Here is a 17,552-nt window from a genome sequence, read left to right as displayed (position 1 = left end):
CGGCCTCCTCCCCCGGTCACTGGTTACTGTGTTCGTGGAGGCCCCGCGTGGACCCCGCAAGCAGGGCCCGCCTCCCGGGCCTGGAGTTTGGGGCGGCCCTGGGGACGCCCGGGGCACCCTCCTGAAAGGAGGTGCTCCGGACAGGGGCAGGCGACAGGCAGAACAGGGGGCTGTGGGGGTCTGTCGGAGGGCAGCCTGGAGAGGCCCATCCGCTGGCCTCGGCCGCCTCAGGCTCCGGGTCACGCGCCTGGGCCCGGAACACGGTCCTGTCCTTTATTTGACATTTGGGAAACAGCAGAAACACAAACGTAAGACACCCCCCCCCACCCGCCCCCCAGGCGTCCCGGCCTTCCCGGGGCAGAGCTGCGCCGACCCAGAAGATGCGGGGCCCAACTCGGCTCCCAGACTCCGCGTTTTTCGAGGCGGAGCCTCTGGCGTTGGACGCGGGACGGCCCCGTGACGTTCAGGACGTTCAGGAGCCTCCCCCACGGGGCAAGATGTCGGGTGTTCCCTTCCCTCAGCAGCAAACACCACCAGCTCCCTCCTGGCATCGGAATAACCCAAAACACCTCGATGCGTCCAGGTCGAGAAGCCTCCGGCATCTCCCCTGAGGCCAAGAACCTCATACCCAGGGCACTTGAACTAGACCGCTAAGAAACCAGCGACGGCGCCGGGAAGAGGGGCCTGGAGAAGGTACCCGCTCAACCTTTGTTCAGATTCATAGAAACAGAAACTCTGAGGATCGGAGGGGACCGCAGAGGACCACATTCTGTAAGCACTTTCCAGCCTTTTCTTAAATGCCTCCACGGACGGGGAACTCACTACCTCTAAAGGCCACCCTGACGGGCGCGCGGACCACGTTAGAAAAGTCTGACTTCTGTCCAAGGTAAATTTACCTCCTTTGACCGCAGGTCTCCATAGCATCCAGGCCACTGGGATTTATTTTCCCAAGTGAACTTCAAAACACTCAAAACCTGCAATAAACCTGTATCTTCCTGTATCGCGGTTCAGAGCCGGTTTCCCATGGCGGGAACCTGAGGGGCTCATCCCAACCCTGTGTTGGGGGGGGGGGGGGGTCAGGAAAGCGGGGACACTTCATTCCCTCAGTAGGAGGTATTGATCAGGATTGCCCTGCGGTGCGGCGTCCATTAAAGGGGCTTGAGAATGTTCTAGAAGGGGGGGCGGGTTTGCAACTGCGGGGCGGGGGTGATTCTCAGCAGCTCGCGTGTGCCATCGTGGACTCCGTTAATCCCAAAGAAGATCGGGAGATGAAGGCGAGGGGAGCTGGTCAAGTGTAAAGCCATGAGGTGCAGGGCCGGGAGGTCCCCGGGGCACAGCGCTGCTGGGGGGGCTGAGCTTCCGGGCCACGTGCCCAGGGCCGCAGGGGATGTTCTAGGAGAAAAGGCACAAGAACGAGTCCAGATCCGGCCAAGTTGCTGGCGGGCATCCGTGGCTCCGAGGTGGGCCAGGTGACAAACAAGAGAAGGGTCTTGAACCAGGACTTTGTGCAGTGATGGTGGTGCTGAGGGCGAGGAGGGGGGTCTCTGAAGCCGTCGAGGGCACACGGGCCATGCCCTGGGCCGTCTTCCTCTTCTCGGCCGCGAGCTCGCGAGTGTGGAGGGCTGAGAACCAGGTCCTTTTCTGGAACATACCGCGTTGTTTGAAAACAAAACGAAACAAAAACGTTTTCAAGCAGCTCAAAAGGATGCTGGGTTTCAGAGATGGGTGGGGGGGACTGGCCCCCTCCAAAGACAGGGGCGTCAGGACAAGGCGGGGAGGAGGTCCAGGACCAGAGGGCGTCTGACAGAGGTTTCTTGCCATCTGGAATCTTCTGTCTTGTCCTTCTCTGTAGTCTTGTCACCTCAGGACATGCTAGAGAGGGATAAACACAGGCCAGGCTGTTATTACTGTTTTTAAAGAACTCGGGCAGCAGTGGGGGGGGTGGGGGGCGGCGCCTGGGTGGCTCAGTCGCTTAAGCAACCGACTCCGGCTCAGGTCATGATCTCGCGGTCCGTGGGTTCGAGCCCCGCGTCGGGCTCTGTGCTGACGGCTCGGAGCCTGGAGCCTTCTTCCGATTCTGTGTCTCCCTCTCTCTCTCCCTGCCCTTCCCTCACTTGTGCTCTGTCTCTCAAAAACAAATAAGCGTTAAAACAAATACATAAACACAAATAAAATACGTGATTATCCTTAAAAAATAAAGAACGCGGGGAACACGTGCACGTGTGGACAGCACGATCCGACCCGGCTTTGGGGGGCCCTCGGCAGCAAGAGCGGGACCAGCCCATCAAGGTCTGCTGCCTGCCACCCACCTTCTGGGTGTGCTTCCAAAGGGGACCCCTCAATCGGTGCGTCAGGAGAACGGGCGCCGGGCCGACGTCACCAGTCGGACCAGAGGGAAGCTTCAACCCAGCTACCCGTCCTTCTGTCCCCTCCCTCCGCCCACCTATTCACCCACCTATCTGTCTGCTCGGCCACCCGGTAGCTTCTTACAATTTCTTCTTTGGGGTCTTTAATAATTTTAAGCACTTCTAATTCATCATCCCTACCTGAGGATTCAGGGGAGGGTCTAACTCTGCTTTTTCTCGAATCTGCTGGCTTTCGCTCGTGGTGCGGGACTTCCCTGTGCGTTCTGTGTCTGTGGGTGAAACTCACCCCCAGAAGACGATCTTGTCAGAAAGGCACCGAGAACTTGCCTCCACTCGGTGTGCCCAGGGCAGTACTGGTCTAAGACCATTTAGATTAAGAATTTTTTTTAATGTCTATTTATTTTGGAGAGAGGGAGAGAGAGAGAGAGAGATACAGCGTGAGCTGGGGAGGGGCAGGGAGAGGGAGACACAGAATGTGAAGCAGGCTCCAGGCTCCGAGCCGTCAGCCCAGAGCCCGGTGCGGGGCTCGAACTCACAGACCTCGAGATCATGGTCTGAGTTGAAGTCGGGTGCTTAACGGAGCCCCAGCGCTCGGAGTGCCCCGTCTGGTAAGAGTGTCTTTGTTTCCCTGGGGACCGTGGGTCGTGTGAGACAGCGTAGGCTAACAGCGGGATGTAGGTTGGGGGTATCGGCGGGACCTCGGGACGGCGGAGACTGAGCTCAGCCACGGGAGTGGTTACCCAAGCGTAAGGGACCGCCCCCAGGAAACACCCTGGACGTGGGCGTAGCGTCCCTGGTTGGGGACATTGCCGGGCGAGCTAAGGGCTGCCTGGATAAGCCCCCCGGGAGACCACACCGGGAGGCTCACCTCTGGCCTCTCCGGGCCCGGGCATCACATTCCTTATGCCCGTTCTCACCCGTACTCATCCCTCCACCATATTAAACCATAACTGTAAGCGAGACAGCTTTGCTGAATTCTGTGGGCACTTCTAGCAAACCCCTGAACCTGAGGGTGGTCTCCATGACCCCCAGCACACAGAGCGGCTTTTCCTGGCCTCTGGAGCAGGCGGGGACCCTGAGACGGGCCGCGGGCAAACGCCGCGCCCGTGGCCGCGTTACAAAGCCCGGGCTTTGGGGGCCTGGCTCCGGTCAAGCCTGCCGTGTGGCTTAGCTCTGGGGCATCAGGTCGGTGGCGCCCCCGGAGTTGCGCAGGGACGGGCAGGCCAAGCCTCTCTGACTCCCCAGGACGGTAGCAATCGACCCCCAAACAGTAAATCGCGGGGCGAACGGTTCCCACGCGACTGGGCTCCACTCGGGACACTGAGGCACAGGCACCGGGACGGCCCTGCTCCCCACCTACCTTGTTTCCTGATCTGTGGCTGGAGCAGGCCTGTGAAGAGAGAAGCCTTCGCGTTATTTGCCTATTTGGGGGGGAACCCTGGCATCTGGCCGCGAGCCCCGTGCGGCCGGCTCGGCCTCGCCTTGAGGTGGTACCAAGCGAGTGGGGGCAGCCCACGGGGACGTGCAGAAAGGTCACCAGCCAGAACCTCCACCGGAGAGCAGAACCCCTCTCGCGGCCGCGTCAGCTACCCGCGGTCCCTGAGTCCTGGACGCTGGGGGGGGGGGGGGATGGCCCCAGACGCAGCCGCTGCCCCCAGGTGGCGCAAGGGCAGGAGACAGAGGCTACGCGAGGGTCAAATGCAGGAGGCAGGCTGGCCGGGCAGAGGGGAGGGGGGCAGGGGCGGGGGCAGAGCCCGCTGCGTTTTCTACCCATCGGGGGCAAGGCGCCACAGGGCTTGGGGCAGTATCTGCTGGGCGTCAGAAAAGTAAAGCGGGGGGCGTGACGGGAGGAACTGCTTATCGGGTGTGGGGTCCGTTTGGGGTGACGGAACATTCTGGAACTAGAGAGTTCTGGAACTAGAGAGGGGTGCTGCACGGACAACTCTGCCAGGGTCCGAAAGGCCACCGGAACGTGCACTTTAAAACTGTTCGTCGCGGGGGGGCCCCCGGGGGGCTCAGGCGGTTAAGTGTCTGACCTTTGATCTCGGCTGAGGGTCATGATCTCACGGCTGGTAGGATCGAGCCCCACGTCAGGCTCTGCGCTGACAGCACGGAGCCGGCTTGGGATTCTCTCTCTCCCTTTCTCTGCCCCTCCCCCCCACCAGATAAATAAATGACCTTAAAAAAAAAAAGAGGGTGAAGAAGCCCCTGGAGAAGAGACGGGGCTGGGGCTGGCCATCCAGGGGGCTTGCCCGGCGGTGGGCGGGCATGTGCTGAGCCCCCGAGGCTGGGCACGGGCAGCCCAGCCCCAGAGAGAAGCGGACTTTCACATTTTATGGACAGTTGGTTAATTTATTTATCTGTAAAGCTTTTATTTTTTTTAAGTAATCTTTGCTCCCGCGGTGGGGCTCGAACTCACAGCCCTGAGATCAAGGGTTCCACCCTCAACCGACCGCCAGGCGCCCGACTGTTGGTTTAAATATAATTCCGGCCTCTGCAGGTGTCCCGTGGGGACGGCCCGGGGTGGAGGGAAGAGGGACCCCGGGACTGAGCATTCAGGATGGGGCCGGCGTCGTGCTGGCCATCCACGCCCGCTCTCTGCTGTCCTCGTCACGAGAGCGTTGCGGTCACTCTTACCGGCCGTGCGGGCTCGGCTGCCCTCGCCGTGGCCACCTGCACAGTTACCTGTCCTCCGCCGGCACCGCCTCGGGCTTCTCCTCAGACCTGGGCAGGACGAACTCGGGCTGCAGCCGGGCGCTGGGGACGGAGAGAGAGGACATGGGTGACGAACCTGCCCCCTGTGGCCTCGGAGGGTGGCGTGGGGGAGTCTCGCTGCCCCAGGATGGTCCCCGAGGGCACAGAGATCAACCCAGGGGTTAATGACGGCGGAGACGATCATGGGGAAGGGGGCACGAGCGGGGACAGGACGGGGAGGAGGAAAGACCCCGAACGTTCCTCTCAGTTGTCAGCCCGGAGGCAGCGGTCCTCGCCCCTTGGACACGGTCCCCTGTGCCCTGATTCCGGCTTGCGGTGCTGGTCTCCGTGCCTCCGCAGCTAAGACTGGGAGGGCAAACAGAGGCCGAGGCAGAGAGAGAGAAAGACAGGGAGAGACATACACAGAGACAGGGAGAGATAGAGAGAGAGAGAGGGGGAGCGCGAGAGATGGAGAAGGGCAGGGGAAGAAAGGAAGGGGAAAAAGTGCAGACAGACAGACAGACCGACATCTCTAGTTCCCACCCAGCAGCGGCTACTGTCTCGAACACAGAACTACGAGTTGGGGCGCCCGGGCGGCTCGGTCAACCGTCGGACTTGGGCTCCGGTCATGATGTCACGGTTCATGAGTCTGAGCCCCGCGTCGGGCTCTCTGCCGTCAGTCTGTGGGCACAGAGCCCGCTTCGGATCCTCTGCCCCCCTCTCTCTGCCCCTCCCCCCTTCCCGAGCACGCACGCCCGCAGGAGCGCTCCCTCCCCCCTCCCTCCCCCTCCCTCTCTCAAAAATAAACAGTAAACAAAACCAGAACAACGAGTGATGAGGACATGGGAGGGGGAGGGGGAGCCCTTGTCCTGCGGGGGGGGGTGTGGGGGCGTGGGGTGGCCCACGTGCCCCGGGGACAGCGTGGCGGTTCCGCAAAACGTTCAAGGCAGCATCGCCACGTGCTCCCGGAACCCCACTTCGGGAACGCGGGGACTCAGCTGGGTGTTCGCGGCCCGTGTCCGCAGCGACACGACTCCCAGCAGCCTCAGCAAACCCACGTCCCTCCGTGGATGAAGGACAAACACAACGTGGCCCGTCCACGCGTGGGAATATTACTCGGCCTCGGGAAGGAAGGACCCCTGCCGCCTGCCACCACGCGGGCGGACGCGGGGGGCCACGCACGGGATGGGGCGTCCTGCCTGCCCTCGGCCTCCCTCCCTGGCGCCCGCGGCCCATCGTCACTTCGCGACGCCGTGCGGAGCCTCCACGGCGCTGCTCACCGCGTGGCTCATCTGCCCACGTCACCCGCCCTGCCCGGGACCCGCTTTCCTCACTCGGTGACGCGCCCCTCTCCTCTGCCATTTGGAGCCCCCCGGACCAGGACTCTGTCTTTTTCACCTGTCCCCCCGGAGGAGGCTGGCACGGGGCTGGGCACTGATAGACGCTCTCGATCCCCCGAAGCCCCAACCCTCCCCCAGGCTTGCTGTGTGGCCTGGGGCAGGTGCCGTGCCTCTCTGAGCCTCAGATTCCTGGGCTTCGAGATGCTGCCGGGAATCCTGGCCCTGCCCAGCTCCGGGGGGTGGGGGCGGAATATGAACGCATCCGGGGGACGGTACGAGGGCCTCGTAACTGGGTGGGGCCGCGATCGCCCTGAGGTCCCGTGACCGCCACCCCTGGTGACGCCACCAACGAAAACCGAACCAGTAGGTTAGTGAAGGGGCATTTCTGGGCTGTCGGGGCCGAGAACGGAACCTGTGCCCCCTCTGTCAGCGGATGACTTGATTTCACCGCGACTACTATGAGCCACTTTTCGCCCAGGGGGTCCCCTTGTCCTCATTCCTCAGGGTAACCCCCACGGTGGCTGTGGACTCTTTGCTCGCCTACCGTCCCTCCGTGACGGAGCGGATTCGAACCCCGGTCTGACTCAAAGCCCTCAACAAACGCGAGGGCGTCATCGGCCCCTGCTGGGCCAAAGCCACCTGTTACCCACCCCCCCCAAGGTGGGCCCGGCCCAGCCCCCGCCCCGAGGCACTCTGTACACACCTCTCTCTCCTGGCCTTGAGCCTTTCCTCTTCGTACCTGGAAGACAGAAAGCACAACTCCTCAGACGCCCCCCTCCCCCACAGGTGCGCTGCCTGGGGACCCCTTCCCTTCTGGGAACGGAGACACAATCTCCTTGTCACGTCCGAGTTCGCGCCAGCCTTGGGCGCAGAAAGGCAGCCGGGACTGACGGGCCGACGGCCTTTTTTGCGTTTCTGACAGTGACTCCGCTGGCCTCGTCCAGCATCTGGTATAGATACGGCTCAGCCGATTAGTTTTCTGTGCCCGATCCGGGACCAGCAATTGAACGGGGTCATTGTAAAGCAACCCCCTCGCTGACGTGGGTCGGTCTACACGCCACCCCCCCCCCCCCCCAGGGCGTAAATATTTTCGACTTCCTTAGGCCGGTTTCCGCCACAGCTGCTCAATTCCGATGTGGCTCAAAGGCAGCCATGGATGGGCGGGGCCGTGTGCCAATAAAACTTTATTTATACAACAAGCTGTGGGCCACGGGTGGCCGGCCCCGCGTGCTCTCCGATCTCACGTGGGCTTGTTTCACCGTGTCTCCCCGGGTCCGCTGCTCCCACTCACGTCCGGCGTCCGCTTCTCGGGCCCCCGAGAGGGGAGGCGCGGAGCCTGGGCGTGCTGGGGCCGGGGGAGGGGGCGCCCCCACGGCACGGGGACACTCACTGTAGCACACACTCGGGGATCTGCACGTGTTCCATGGGGATGAGCTGTTCCAGGTCTTCCAGGCTGTGTACGTACTGGATCTTGTTGATGAATTTGACGCTGGCGGGACAAGGAGGGACACGTGTGAAGTCCGGCCCAGGGCGCGCGAGGGCACAGAGGCTCACAGCCCATCCTTTCAGAAAGAGCAGCCTCTCTCGGTCCGCACCCGGAGCCAGGCTGTCTGGTGCCACGCGGGGCTCTGTCACCAGCGTGTGGCTTTGAACTCGCGGTTACCGTTATTTTAAAAAATCTAACTTAAACCTAATTTTGCTGAAGTATAAAATAAGCTTTTTTCGAGGGCCCCCCCGGGTGGGTGGCTCGGTCGGTTGAGCGGACGACTTCGGCTCAGGTCGCGATCCCACGGTCGGGGAGACCGGGCCCCGCATCAGGCTCTGCGCCCACGGCCCGGAACCTGCTTCCGAGGCCCCGGCTCCCTCTCTCTCTGCCCCTCCCCCGCTCGCACTCTGTCTCTTCAAAAATAAAGCAGCATCGGAACAAGTTTTTCAAAGCTTCTTTTAAAGTCGAGTCATTTTTCTAAATGACAAACAGAAGGCCGAGAGGATACGGCACGACAGCAAACGCTAAAATAATCGAGTTAACGGTAAAAAAAAAAAAAAAAGGTAAGACGGAGTCAGGGGTCTACAAAAGCGTGTTGAGACGTTTCGTATCTATGTCGAGAGGTCAGATTAAAACTCGGCTCAGGCTTTCCGGCGTCCGATGCAAAGGGAGACACGTGAGGAATCAATGACACACAGCGTCCCTAATGGGAAAAATAGAGCAGCTGCTTGGCAGAAAGGCCGACGGTAAGCGATTAGGCATGACAGACGCTCCCCACGGGGCGTCACAGAGCGGCCATGTGCGGTGTTCTGAGCAAATCCGACTGCTTTCATGCAGGGCAAGTCGCATGTTGTAAAATATTTTTTATACATTTATTTTTGAGAAACAGAGTGAGACAAAGCATGAGCTTCCTTCCTTCCTTCCTTCCCTCCTTCCTTCTTTCCTTCCTTCCCCTTCCAACCTGGGGCTCGAACTCAAGGACCCTGAGATCAAGAGCTGCGCGTTCTCCCGAATGAGCCCACCAGGCTCCCCTGAAGGATCTGGATTCGATTCAATGCTCTGAATCATGTCAAATTAAATATACATTCAGGGGGGCGCCTGGGTGGCTCAGTCCCTTAAGCGTCTGACTCCTGATTTTGGCTCAGGTGGTGATCTCACTGTCACGTAGACCCGGCCCCGAGTCAGGCTGGGCACAGAGACTGCTTAAGATTTTCTCTCTCTCTCTCTCTCTCTCTCTCTCTCTCTCTCTCGGGGCGCCTGGGTGGCTCAGTCCATTAAGTGTCCGACTCTTGGTTTCGGCTCAGGTCATGATCTCACATCGGGCTCTGTGCTGACAGCATGGAGCCTGCTTGGGATCCTTTCTCTCCTCTCTCTCTGCCCTTCCCCCACTCATGCTACCTCTCTCTCTCTCTCAAAACAAACACTGGAAAAATATATATATATATACTTCAAAAGATGTGGTTTACGGTGCAGATCTGGGGCACGTCACATTGGCGTGACGTCTGGGGCGGCTCAAGTCGGAGACTAAGGTCAGCCCCCTGGCTACTCGGTCCCCACGGGGCCAAACCACAGTGAAACCCTAGACAGCAAGGTGAGCTTCCTGGTTGGTGGACCTTCCCGTATGCTGTCATCCATCTTTGCAGGGACAATTAAGGGCTTTTGCTACCACCCCCGGGGAGGGGACAACTGCCCGCCTGGGACCTCCATATGCACCTTCGGGCTTCGCCAACTTTAACCCGCGTCCTTCCTCTGTAGGAAACCGCGACAGCTTTTCTGAGCTCTGGGAGTCCTTCCAGTGGCCCGTCAAACCTGAGGGTGGTCTCGAGGACCCCCCCCAAGGCACACGTGGCTCGTGACATTATTGCCGGGAGCGGGTCAGGCCCTCCTGGCGTCCTAATGGTCCCCGCACAGGTTCTGGAGTGGACGGGGAAGGGGGGAGTGTGGCGGGCGAGCACCCGGCTGTGTGACCCTGGCTGCGTGCCTTGACCCTTCTGAGCCCCAGATCCCTCATCCACGCGACGGGCGTGACAGCGTCAGCCTCCCCGGTGGTGGCTGTCACGTTACGAGGTATCCGGCGTTTAGGATGGGACAGCTGCTTTGCTAGTATTTTTCCTGTGTTCGTCCCTTAATACTAACAACGCACATGATTTAAACAGCTTGAGGCCAAGGTCCGCATCCGACGCAGAGAAGCTGGAAGATTCAGACTCCCAACAAAGAGGCGCGAGCCCGCCCCGGCCGCGGCCTCACCTGATGAAAGGCCGGGACACCGCGAGCACCGTGCGGATGAACCAGGACGGGTGCACAATGATCAGCGACTTCAGGTTCTTCCGCAATCTGCGTGGGGAAACAGAGCAAGTGAGCCCTGGGGAGGGAGGGGCTCCCGGCGGGCAGATCCAGGCTCGGGGGGGGGGGGGGGGGGGGTCCGGAAGGCCGAGCCCCCTTTGCGGGGTTTGTGGGGGCCACGCTGACCTCTAGCCCCGGGTGTCACTTCATTCAGGGCCTGAGCTCTTGACTGCGTGGCCGCGCGGCCCATCCCCGAAAGATGTCCTGGGGCACCCTGGTTCTGACCCCCTGTTGTGGTCACGTTGAACTGCGTCCCCCCCCCCCCCCCCCCCCCCGATTTGTATGTTGTAGTCCTAACCTCTTGGACCTCAGAACGGGGACATCGTTTAGAAAATAAGGTCATGGCCGACATAAGTCTCTAAAAGTCACACCAGGGCAGGATGGGACGTAATCCAATCACTGGTGTCCTTATAAAGAGGGGATGTTTGGACGCAGACACACGTGGAAAGGCCGCGTGACCACGACGGGGGCGCCGCGCCTCCAAGCTGGAGGGGGGGGCGGTGCCAAGGATGGCCGGTGCCCCCCCACCCCCCCGCCCCCCCAGGAGCCAGGAGACGCACGGAACAGACTCAGGAGCCGATCAAGTCCGTTCCACCGTCCGGTCTGAGGTCGTTTGTCCGACGGCCACGCCGCCTTCCGGGGGGGGGGGGTGGGGGGGGGTGGGGGCGGGGCTCCGGGGTCCCCTGCTCCGCGGGGGTGAAAACCCCTCCCCCCCGGGCCCTTCCGCCCACGCGCTCACCTCCTGTCGATCATCTGATAACACTTCTTCAGCCAGCCGATGCCAGGCATCCTCCGCCGGGGGGTGGCGCCGTTCAGGTAGACGATCATGTAGTCCTCGGCCACCAGCAGCTCCAGACTGCTGATGACGTACCTGGTCACGTGTGCGGAAGACGGGGGGCCCGGCAGGGGGGGGCCAGAGTTAGGAAGCCCCGCCCCCCCCGTCCGCGGGACGGAGCGCCCGTGGGCGTCTGCGCTCTTTGCTGCCGCCTGCGGTGCTGGGCCAGCTCCGCCTGCTCGGGGTGGCGCGGCTGCAGACCCCAGCCCACCCCAAGTTAGTGTCCGTGGGCCTAGGGATAGCAGGGGTCACCATTTCACTAAGCACTTATTAGGCACCAAGGGTTTTACGCGCACGACAGCATCTAGCGTCTCCGTTAATCCGGAGAGGGGGTCCCAACGGCCCCGGGGACGGCCGGGGAACGGGCACCCACAGTGGACGGCCCACCGCACCAGACGTTAGGGGTCCGGGCTCCCGTCCCGGCCCCGTCTCTCCCTGAGCAACTTGAGAAAATCTTTTCTTTTTGTTTACTGTTATTATTTTTTTAAATGTCTGTTTATTTTGACAGAGAGCGAGCGAGCAGGGGAGGGGCAGAGAGGGAGGTGGACAGAGGGTCCAAAGTGGGCTCCACGCTGTGAGGGCAGAGCCGGACGTGGGGCTTGAACTCGCGAGCCGGGAGATCATGACCTCAGCCACCCCGCAGCCCCAGAAAACCTTTTCCTCTGTCTCAGCCTCTACGTCCCCACCTGAAGGTGGGGGGTGGGGGGAGGCTGGGCTCCCTGGATTCTGGGGCCCCTTCCTGCCCTGACCTCCCCCAGGTGCCTCCTCGTCCTCTGAACCACCGGGCACCGGAGCCCCACCGAGTCAGCAGGAAACTTCCATAATCACCAGAACAGAAGTAGATCACGTTTACTGAGCTCTTTCTGTCACCTGCCAGGTGCGTTGCTCCATCATTATGAAGCTGCACCCCTGCGTCCTTGGGCAAGTGACTGAACCTGTCTGTGTGTTGGGGGCGGCACCTGTAGGAGGAGGTGTCCGCCCCACAGGGTTGCCCGGAGCGTGGACTGCGTTTCCACACGTGAAGCGCGTGGCCTCGCGGGCCGCCAGAGAGTAAACGCTCAGTAAGTGGGAGTGACGAGGGGTGGGCCTGGGAGCCTGGTCCAGCCCACGGGCTGGGGCCCTTGGAGCCATGGGCACGGGGCGCAGCGGGCGGGCGGGCCACTTACAGGAAGAGGTTCTCCATGATGTAGTGGTAGTCAGGGGAGCTGCTGTCCGGGAGGAAGCAGGCAGCGAACACAATGATGGCGTTGAGACCCTCGCCGTAGTACCCTGGGGAGAGGCGGCCAGTGAGTGGCTCGCGCTCTGAGCTGCCCCCGGCTCTCCCCCGGGCCCCCACCCCCTCGCCAGCCAGCCCCTTCCTTCCCGGAGGGCACGGCTCTGAGTCATGGGAGCGCTTGGGGAGCCGGCAGACCCCTGATCGGCCTGCCTTTGATGGGGACACCGGGCTTAACGCCCGTGTGTCTCGGATGAAGAGACTGAGGTTCAGAGGGAGCCTCTGATGACCTCCGGTCGGCCCGGCTGGAGCCAGGGGGGGCTCGCGGGGTGCGGTCTCACCTCCGTGGGTCACTACCCTCATGTAGGGTCGGATCATGTGCAGGTCAATCCGGTGTTCTTGTTCTCCGATGATCACCGTCCGCCAGAGGCGCCCGTTGGTGGCACCGCCGTCCTCCACTGCGCCGTCCCCGAACAGATCTGCGCTGTCACCGGGCATGTTCTTCGCGGCGGCCACCGGGGTGTCATCTGGGGGGGTGGGGGAGGGAGCAGAAGGGACGTCTCAGTCCAGACGCTGGGTCCCAGCCTCCCGCCCCGGCCCCCTCTGCCTCTGCCGCCTGTGGACGCGTGACCCTCCTGCTTCCCCCGTGACCTTGCCCACGTGCTTCTCCCCGCCCAGAGGCCCTGCTCGTCCACTTCCCCCCCTCCCCCCGCTCTCCCTTCACGGCCCGGCTCAAATGCCACCTTCTCCAGAAAGCCTGGCTTCCTAGAGCACTCTGTGGGCTTGGGGCTCAGAGCCTGTGAACGTGTGTGTCTGCTTCATCAAACCGCGAGGGCGCTCAAGGGCACGGGCGCTCTCATTCTGTGCCCTCCTTGGAGCCTGGCACACGGAGAGACGATGCAGCCTGGCACCGGGACCCCCTGCACGCTTGCCCGGCCCCTAGCGACGCACGCGGCTCTCCACGGCCCGGTCCTCCTCCGCCTCCCGTGTTTCATCCAGCCCTGACCCCTCCTTCCGGCGCGTCCCCTACCTCAGCCGCCAGAGGCCCATCTAAAACCCCTCTGGGGCGACAGGAATAAACACAATGACGAGAGAATCCCACAATTCACCGCACACGTGTCGGGTGGCCTGGACGAAACGGCTAAATTCTAAGAAACGCACAAACCACCAGAACTGACTCACGAAGAAATAGAAAAACGGGGTAGACCCGTGACGGCAGGGCGATTGGATCAGGGGTGGAAACTCCCTCCCTCCCTCCCTCCCTCCCTCCCTCCAGCCCGCCGAGGGCCGGGTGGCTTCGAGGCCGAGTTCCAGCAAACAGGTAAAGAGGTAACGCCGATCCTTCCCCGTCTCAGCACTGCACACGTTTCGGGCGTCCCGGGTGGGCATCCTCGCCGCCCCACTCAGTGCCAGGAGCAGCCCCAGTGCGACGGCCCCAGACGTCCCCAGACGCGGCCCTGTGTCCCCTGGGGCAGGACCACCCCTCGGGTGAGCCCCTCTGCCCCGTCCCAACATCTCACCTCGTTTCCCTCACAGCACCGAGCACCAGGGGCGATCAGCTTGTGCGTTTTGGCTTTGGTGCCTCGCGTCTGTCTTTCTGGCGACCGTGCTTGGGGCTGGGCACCCCCTCTTCCTGCCACATCCCCGCCACCCGCCCCGCACCCCAGTCAAGATCTGCTCCCGAACAAATGCTCCCCAGACGGCTGTGCGATGAGTTGGAGGCACTTCATTTCGGACGCGGTCACCTTTGAGAATCACGGGAAAGCCACGCCCCCCGGACAAACCCTCAAGTCCTCAAGAAAAACGGGCGTGGGGTCGCAGCGGAGGAGGGACCCTCCCGGGGCTGTTCTGTGAGCCCTGGGTTGGAGCCCCTGTCCCAGCTGAGCCCGTGGGGAGCAGCCCTGGGCCTCACCTTCCCACTCCAGCTCATTGCCATTTCCCAGAAACTCCAGCGAGTCGGTCTCGTCCGGGGTCTCGATGTCGTCCACGTTGATATCTAGGTCATCGGGGGTGTCCAGGAAGTCGTCGGACAGCAGGGAGCCCTCGCTCTGATCCAGCGAAATGTTGATCTCGGGGGCGACCAGTGTCTTCCGCTTACGATGAGCTCCGTTGAAGTTCAATGTGTTGGGAGGGGCTGTTTGGAAAACGGGAGAACGAAACAACTGCGGCTTCTTCCTCTCCTTGCTCCCCCTCCCCGGTTCCCGACCCGGTGAGCGGTCTGCCCCACCATGTGGTTGCAAGTCTGGCGACATCCCTTCCGGACAGGTTCATGCCGTGCCCTTGCCGCCTGGACGTCAAGGGCGGGCGCCTGGACCTCGCTGCTTCCCGGCTCTGTGACCCCGCAGACGGAGCCTGACTTAATTTTACCGGCCGCTAGGTGACACTCGAAACAGTGAGTCAGGTCAGGGTCGCACGGATGGCCTGCCCGGCTCTAGACGGTGGGCCTGTCGACACCTGCGATCACGGTTGCCTTCTGGATGGGGCTGGCAGAGGACGCCCGCGTTCTGCTTTTCACCTCTCGGTGATGCCCACCTCCGTAATCGCTGAAGTTTACCGATCACATCGCACGGGCCAGGCCCTCTTCGCAGCACCCCCCCCAACCCCCAAGCGTTTTCCTGTTTCGACTTTGCGATATCCGCACAAGGCGAGTTCTGTTATTGTCCCCTTTACCAGGTGAGCAAACTGAGGCACAGAGGGATCTCTCTGGAGCTGGTCAGAGTGGGTATGCCTCATGGTTTGAACTGCTTTTTCCCGAAGACTCTTAGCTGAAACTCTGGTCTCCTTGTATGAGGTGGTCTCCCCCCACCACCCCCCTGCCCCCGGGCTGCCTCCAAGGGGTTAAAGCTGATCCGACAGCTAGCTGAGCAGGGCTAGCCCCTGACGGAGGTGGCCTTACATGGGGTAAGCCCCCAGCTGTCCCCGAGCCAGCTCAAGGGAGACAGGTTGTTCTTCCAGAGACCTTGGGAACTCTCCCCCAGAATCGTCAGCGGGCGGAATCGTCGGTGGACAGTGAGGACAAAATAAATGAGCCAATAGGAGAGCCCTGCCCCTCTCTCGCCAGATGAAGACATTCGTCGACACGTAATTCAACGGACAAGCTCCTTACCCTTTTGGTCTTTGAATTTCTCCAGCCCTAAACCACGGGTCAGAGGTGACCGCCTCAGGACACACGCCGGGATGTAAATGTGTGCTTTTGCAGAAAACGGTAAAAACAAAATAGCCATGGGGGCACCTGGCGGGGGCGGGGCTCAGTCGGCTAAGCGTCTGACTCTTGGTTTCGGCTCAGGTCATGATCTCACGGTTCGTGAGGTTGAGCCCCGTGTCGGGCTCCGTGCTGACAGCGTGGAGCCTGGGATTCTGTCTCTCTCTCTTTCTGCCCCTCCCCTACTTGCACTGTCCCTCCCTCCCTCTCTCTCTCTCTCTCTCAAAAATAAAGAAAGAAAGAAAATCGAATAGAATTTTCACTAAAAAAAAAATCTGATGGAATTTGTCCTGCCAAATTTCAGACTTGCTGGGACTGACGATCCCTTTCTTTCCTCCTGTTTCTGCTTTTCGGAATGAGGACATCTATCCCATGCCTGTCCCACCGTCATATTTTGGAAGCAAATAACCTGCCGGGGTTTCACGTGTTCACAGCTGAAGAGGAATTTTGCCCTGAGTCTTCTTCCTCTTACGGCCCCTCAACTGATTAGATGAGACCCACCCACATTAGGGAATGCAATCTACTCTACTCAGAGTCTAGTCATTTAAATGTGAACCTCATTGAAAGAGTGACTCTCAATGGAAACCTCTAGAATAATGCGCGACCACATCTCTGGGTGCCGTGGCCCAGCCAGGTGGACACATAAAATTGACCACCAAGTCTCTCCATCTCCTTAACTAAATGTCATTTGCGAAGTCCCTTTTGCCACGTGAGGGGACATTCACAGATTCCAGGATTAGGATCTGGATATGCTTTGGGGGCTGTGATTCAACCAGTCACTCCTAGGAGGAGGGGTACGGTTATCCCACACCTCTCGTTTCGCAGAGGTAGGAAACGGAGCTCCAACACAGTCAGGGGACTCGCCCAAGATCACCCTCTGGGGGTGACAACGACAGGCAGACTCCATGTGCTCAGGTCAGAAGCAGGCCCAGTACTCTAGGGGGACCAATCATCCAGAGTGGCCCCAGAAAGCTGGGACGAGCTGGTCTTAGCTCTTACTGCTGTGTGACGTCAGGGGCATGGCTGTCCCTCTCTGGTCAGTCTTTCCTCCGAAAGGGTAGGATGAGCTGTGATGAGCTGCATGGGGGAGACGCGGGCAGAGTGGGCCCCCCCCCCCCCCAGCAAGACCACGTGAGGGGATGCCACTGAGGAGAACACATGTTCAGGACAGTTCCTCTGGCTGTCCTGGACCCCCCGTCCCCAAATTCTGGGGCTTTGGATCCTCAGAGCCGTGAGCCTTCCTGAGCGCTTGGGACAGCAGAGCCCTCCAGGGCTGACTTTGCGCCTGGCGTCCCCTGGGCACTTAACACATGTCACCTCATTTAGTCCTGGCAGTCCCCCTTCCGCGGGGAGCTCACGACCTGCGTTTAATAGATAAGGACTTGGAGGCACAGAGAGGCCGGGCAACCAGCTGAAGGATACACAGCAACACCACATGACTCGGCCGCGCATCTCCCCCCGCCCCCCCACCCCAATGGTCGCTTTCCCTCCAGGCCTCGCGCAGAAGGCCCCCCTTCCCTGACGGTCCGCCTCGGACATTTCGACAGCTACGGCCTCAGGCAGAGCGGGACCTGGAAACCGCGTGCCCGTTTTTGCACCCGTGGAAACTTACAGGACGTGTCTTCCGTGGGGCTGCCAAGCGGGTCCATCCCTGTCTCTTCCGGGAGTGGCCTGCGGACCCAGCAGAGAGCAGGTATCAGTCACGGGAGCGCGGAGTGCAAACAAACAGCATGGACAAGACTCGGGGAGGTCTGGGGAGTCCCTGGGACAGAGGACACCTGCTCATCGGCACAGAACATCCTAGAACATCGGTGCCGGAGGGCTCCCTTCAGATCATTGCATGGCTGTTAAGCTTTTCTTTCTTTCTTTAAAAAAAAAAAATGTTTTAATGTTTATTCATTTTTGAGAGACAGAGCATGAGCGGGGAAGGGGCAGAGAGAGAGGGAGACACAGAAGCCGAAGCAGGCTCCAGGCTCCGAGCTGTCGGCACAGAGCCCGACGCGGGGCTCGAACCCACGGACCACGAGATCACGATCTGAGCCGAAGTCCGACGCGCCACTGGCTGACCCTCTC

At 61.1% G+C, this 17,552-nt stretch overlaps 2 protein-coding genes across 2 annotated transcripts in view; one reads left to right on the top strand and one right to left on the bottom strand.

The window, feature by feature from the left end:
- MAP2K2 (mitogen-activated protein kinase kinase 2) overlaps positions 1-17,552 on the top strand; it is a 211,776-nt gene that overhangs the window by 133,187 nt on the left and 61,037 nt on the right. The gene's annotated exons all lie outside the window — the stretch shown is intronic.
- The window catches only part of ATCAY (ATCAY kinesin light chain interacting caytaxin), a 29,982-nt gene continuing 13,317 nt past the window's right edge, over positions 888-17,552 (bottom strand). The window contains exons 3-13 of the mRNA XM_053898106.1: positions 17,092-17,150; positions 14,190-14,411; positions 12,619-12,804; positions 12,231-12,333; positions 10,969-11,100; positions 10,134-10,220; positions 7,791-7,889; positions 7,104-7,139; positions 5,052-5,123; positions 3,727-3,756; positions 888-1,872 (exon numbers count right to left, since the gene is read on the bottom strand). Of these exons, the coding sequence (XP_053754081.1) occupies positions 1,863-1,872; positions 3,727-3,756; positions 5,052-5,123; positions 7,104-7,139; positions 7,791-7,889; positions 10,134-10,220; positions 10,969-11,100; positions 12,231-12,333; positions 12,619-12,804; positions 14,190-14,411; positions 17,092-17,150 (1,036 nt within the window). The 3' untranslated portion in view covers positions 888-1,862. The remainder of the gene's footprint in view (positions 1,873-3,726; positions 3,757-5,051; positions 5,124-7,103; positions 7,140-7,790; positions 7,890-10,133; positions 10,221-10,968; positions 11,101-12,230; positions 12,334-12,618; positions 12,805-14,189; positions 14,412-17,091; positions 17,151-17,552) is intronic.

The sequence above is a fragment of the Panthera pardus genome, unplaced genomic scaffold (genome assembly GCF_024362965.1).
Source record: "Panthera pardus isolate Hobbes unplaced genomic scaffold, ASM2436296v1 HiC_scaffold_8, whole genome shotgun sequence".
Lineage (NCBI taxonomy): Eukaryota > Metazoa > Chordata > Mammalia > Carnivora > Felidae > Panthera > Panthera pardus.
This window is presented reverse-complemented; position numbering and strand designations above follow the sequence as displayed.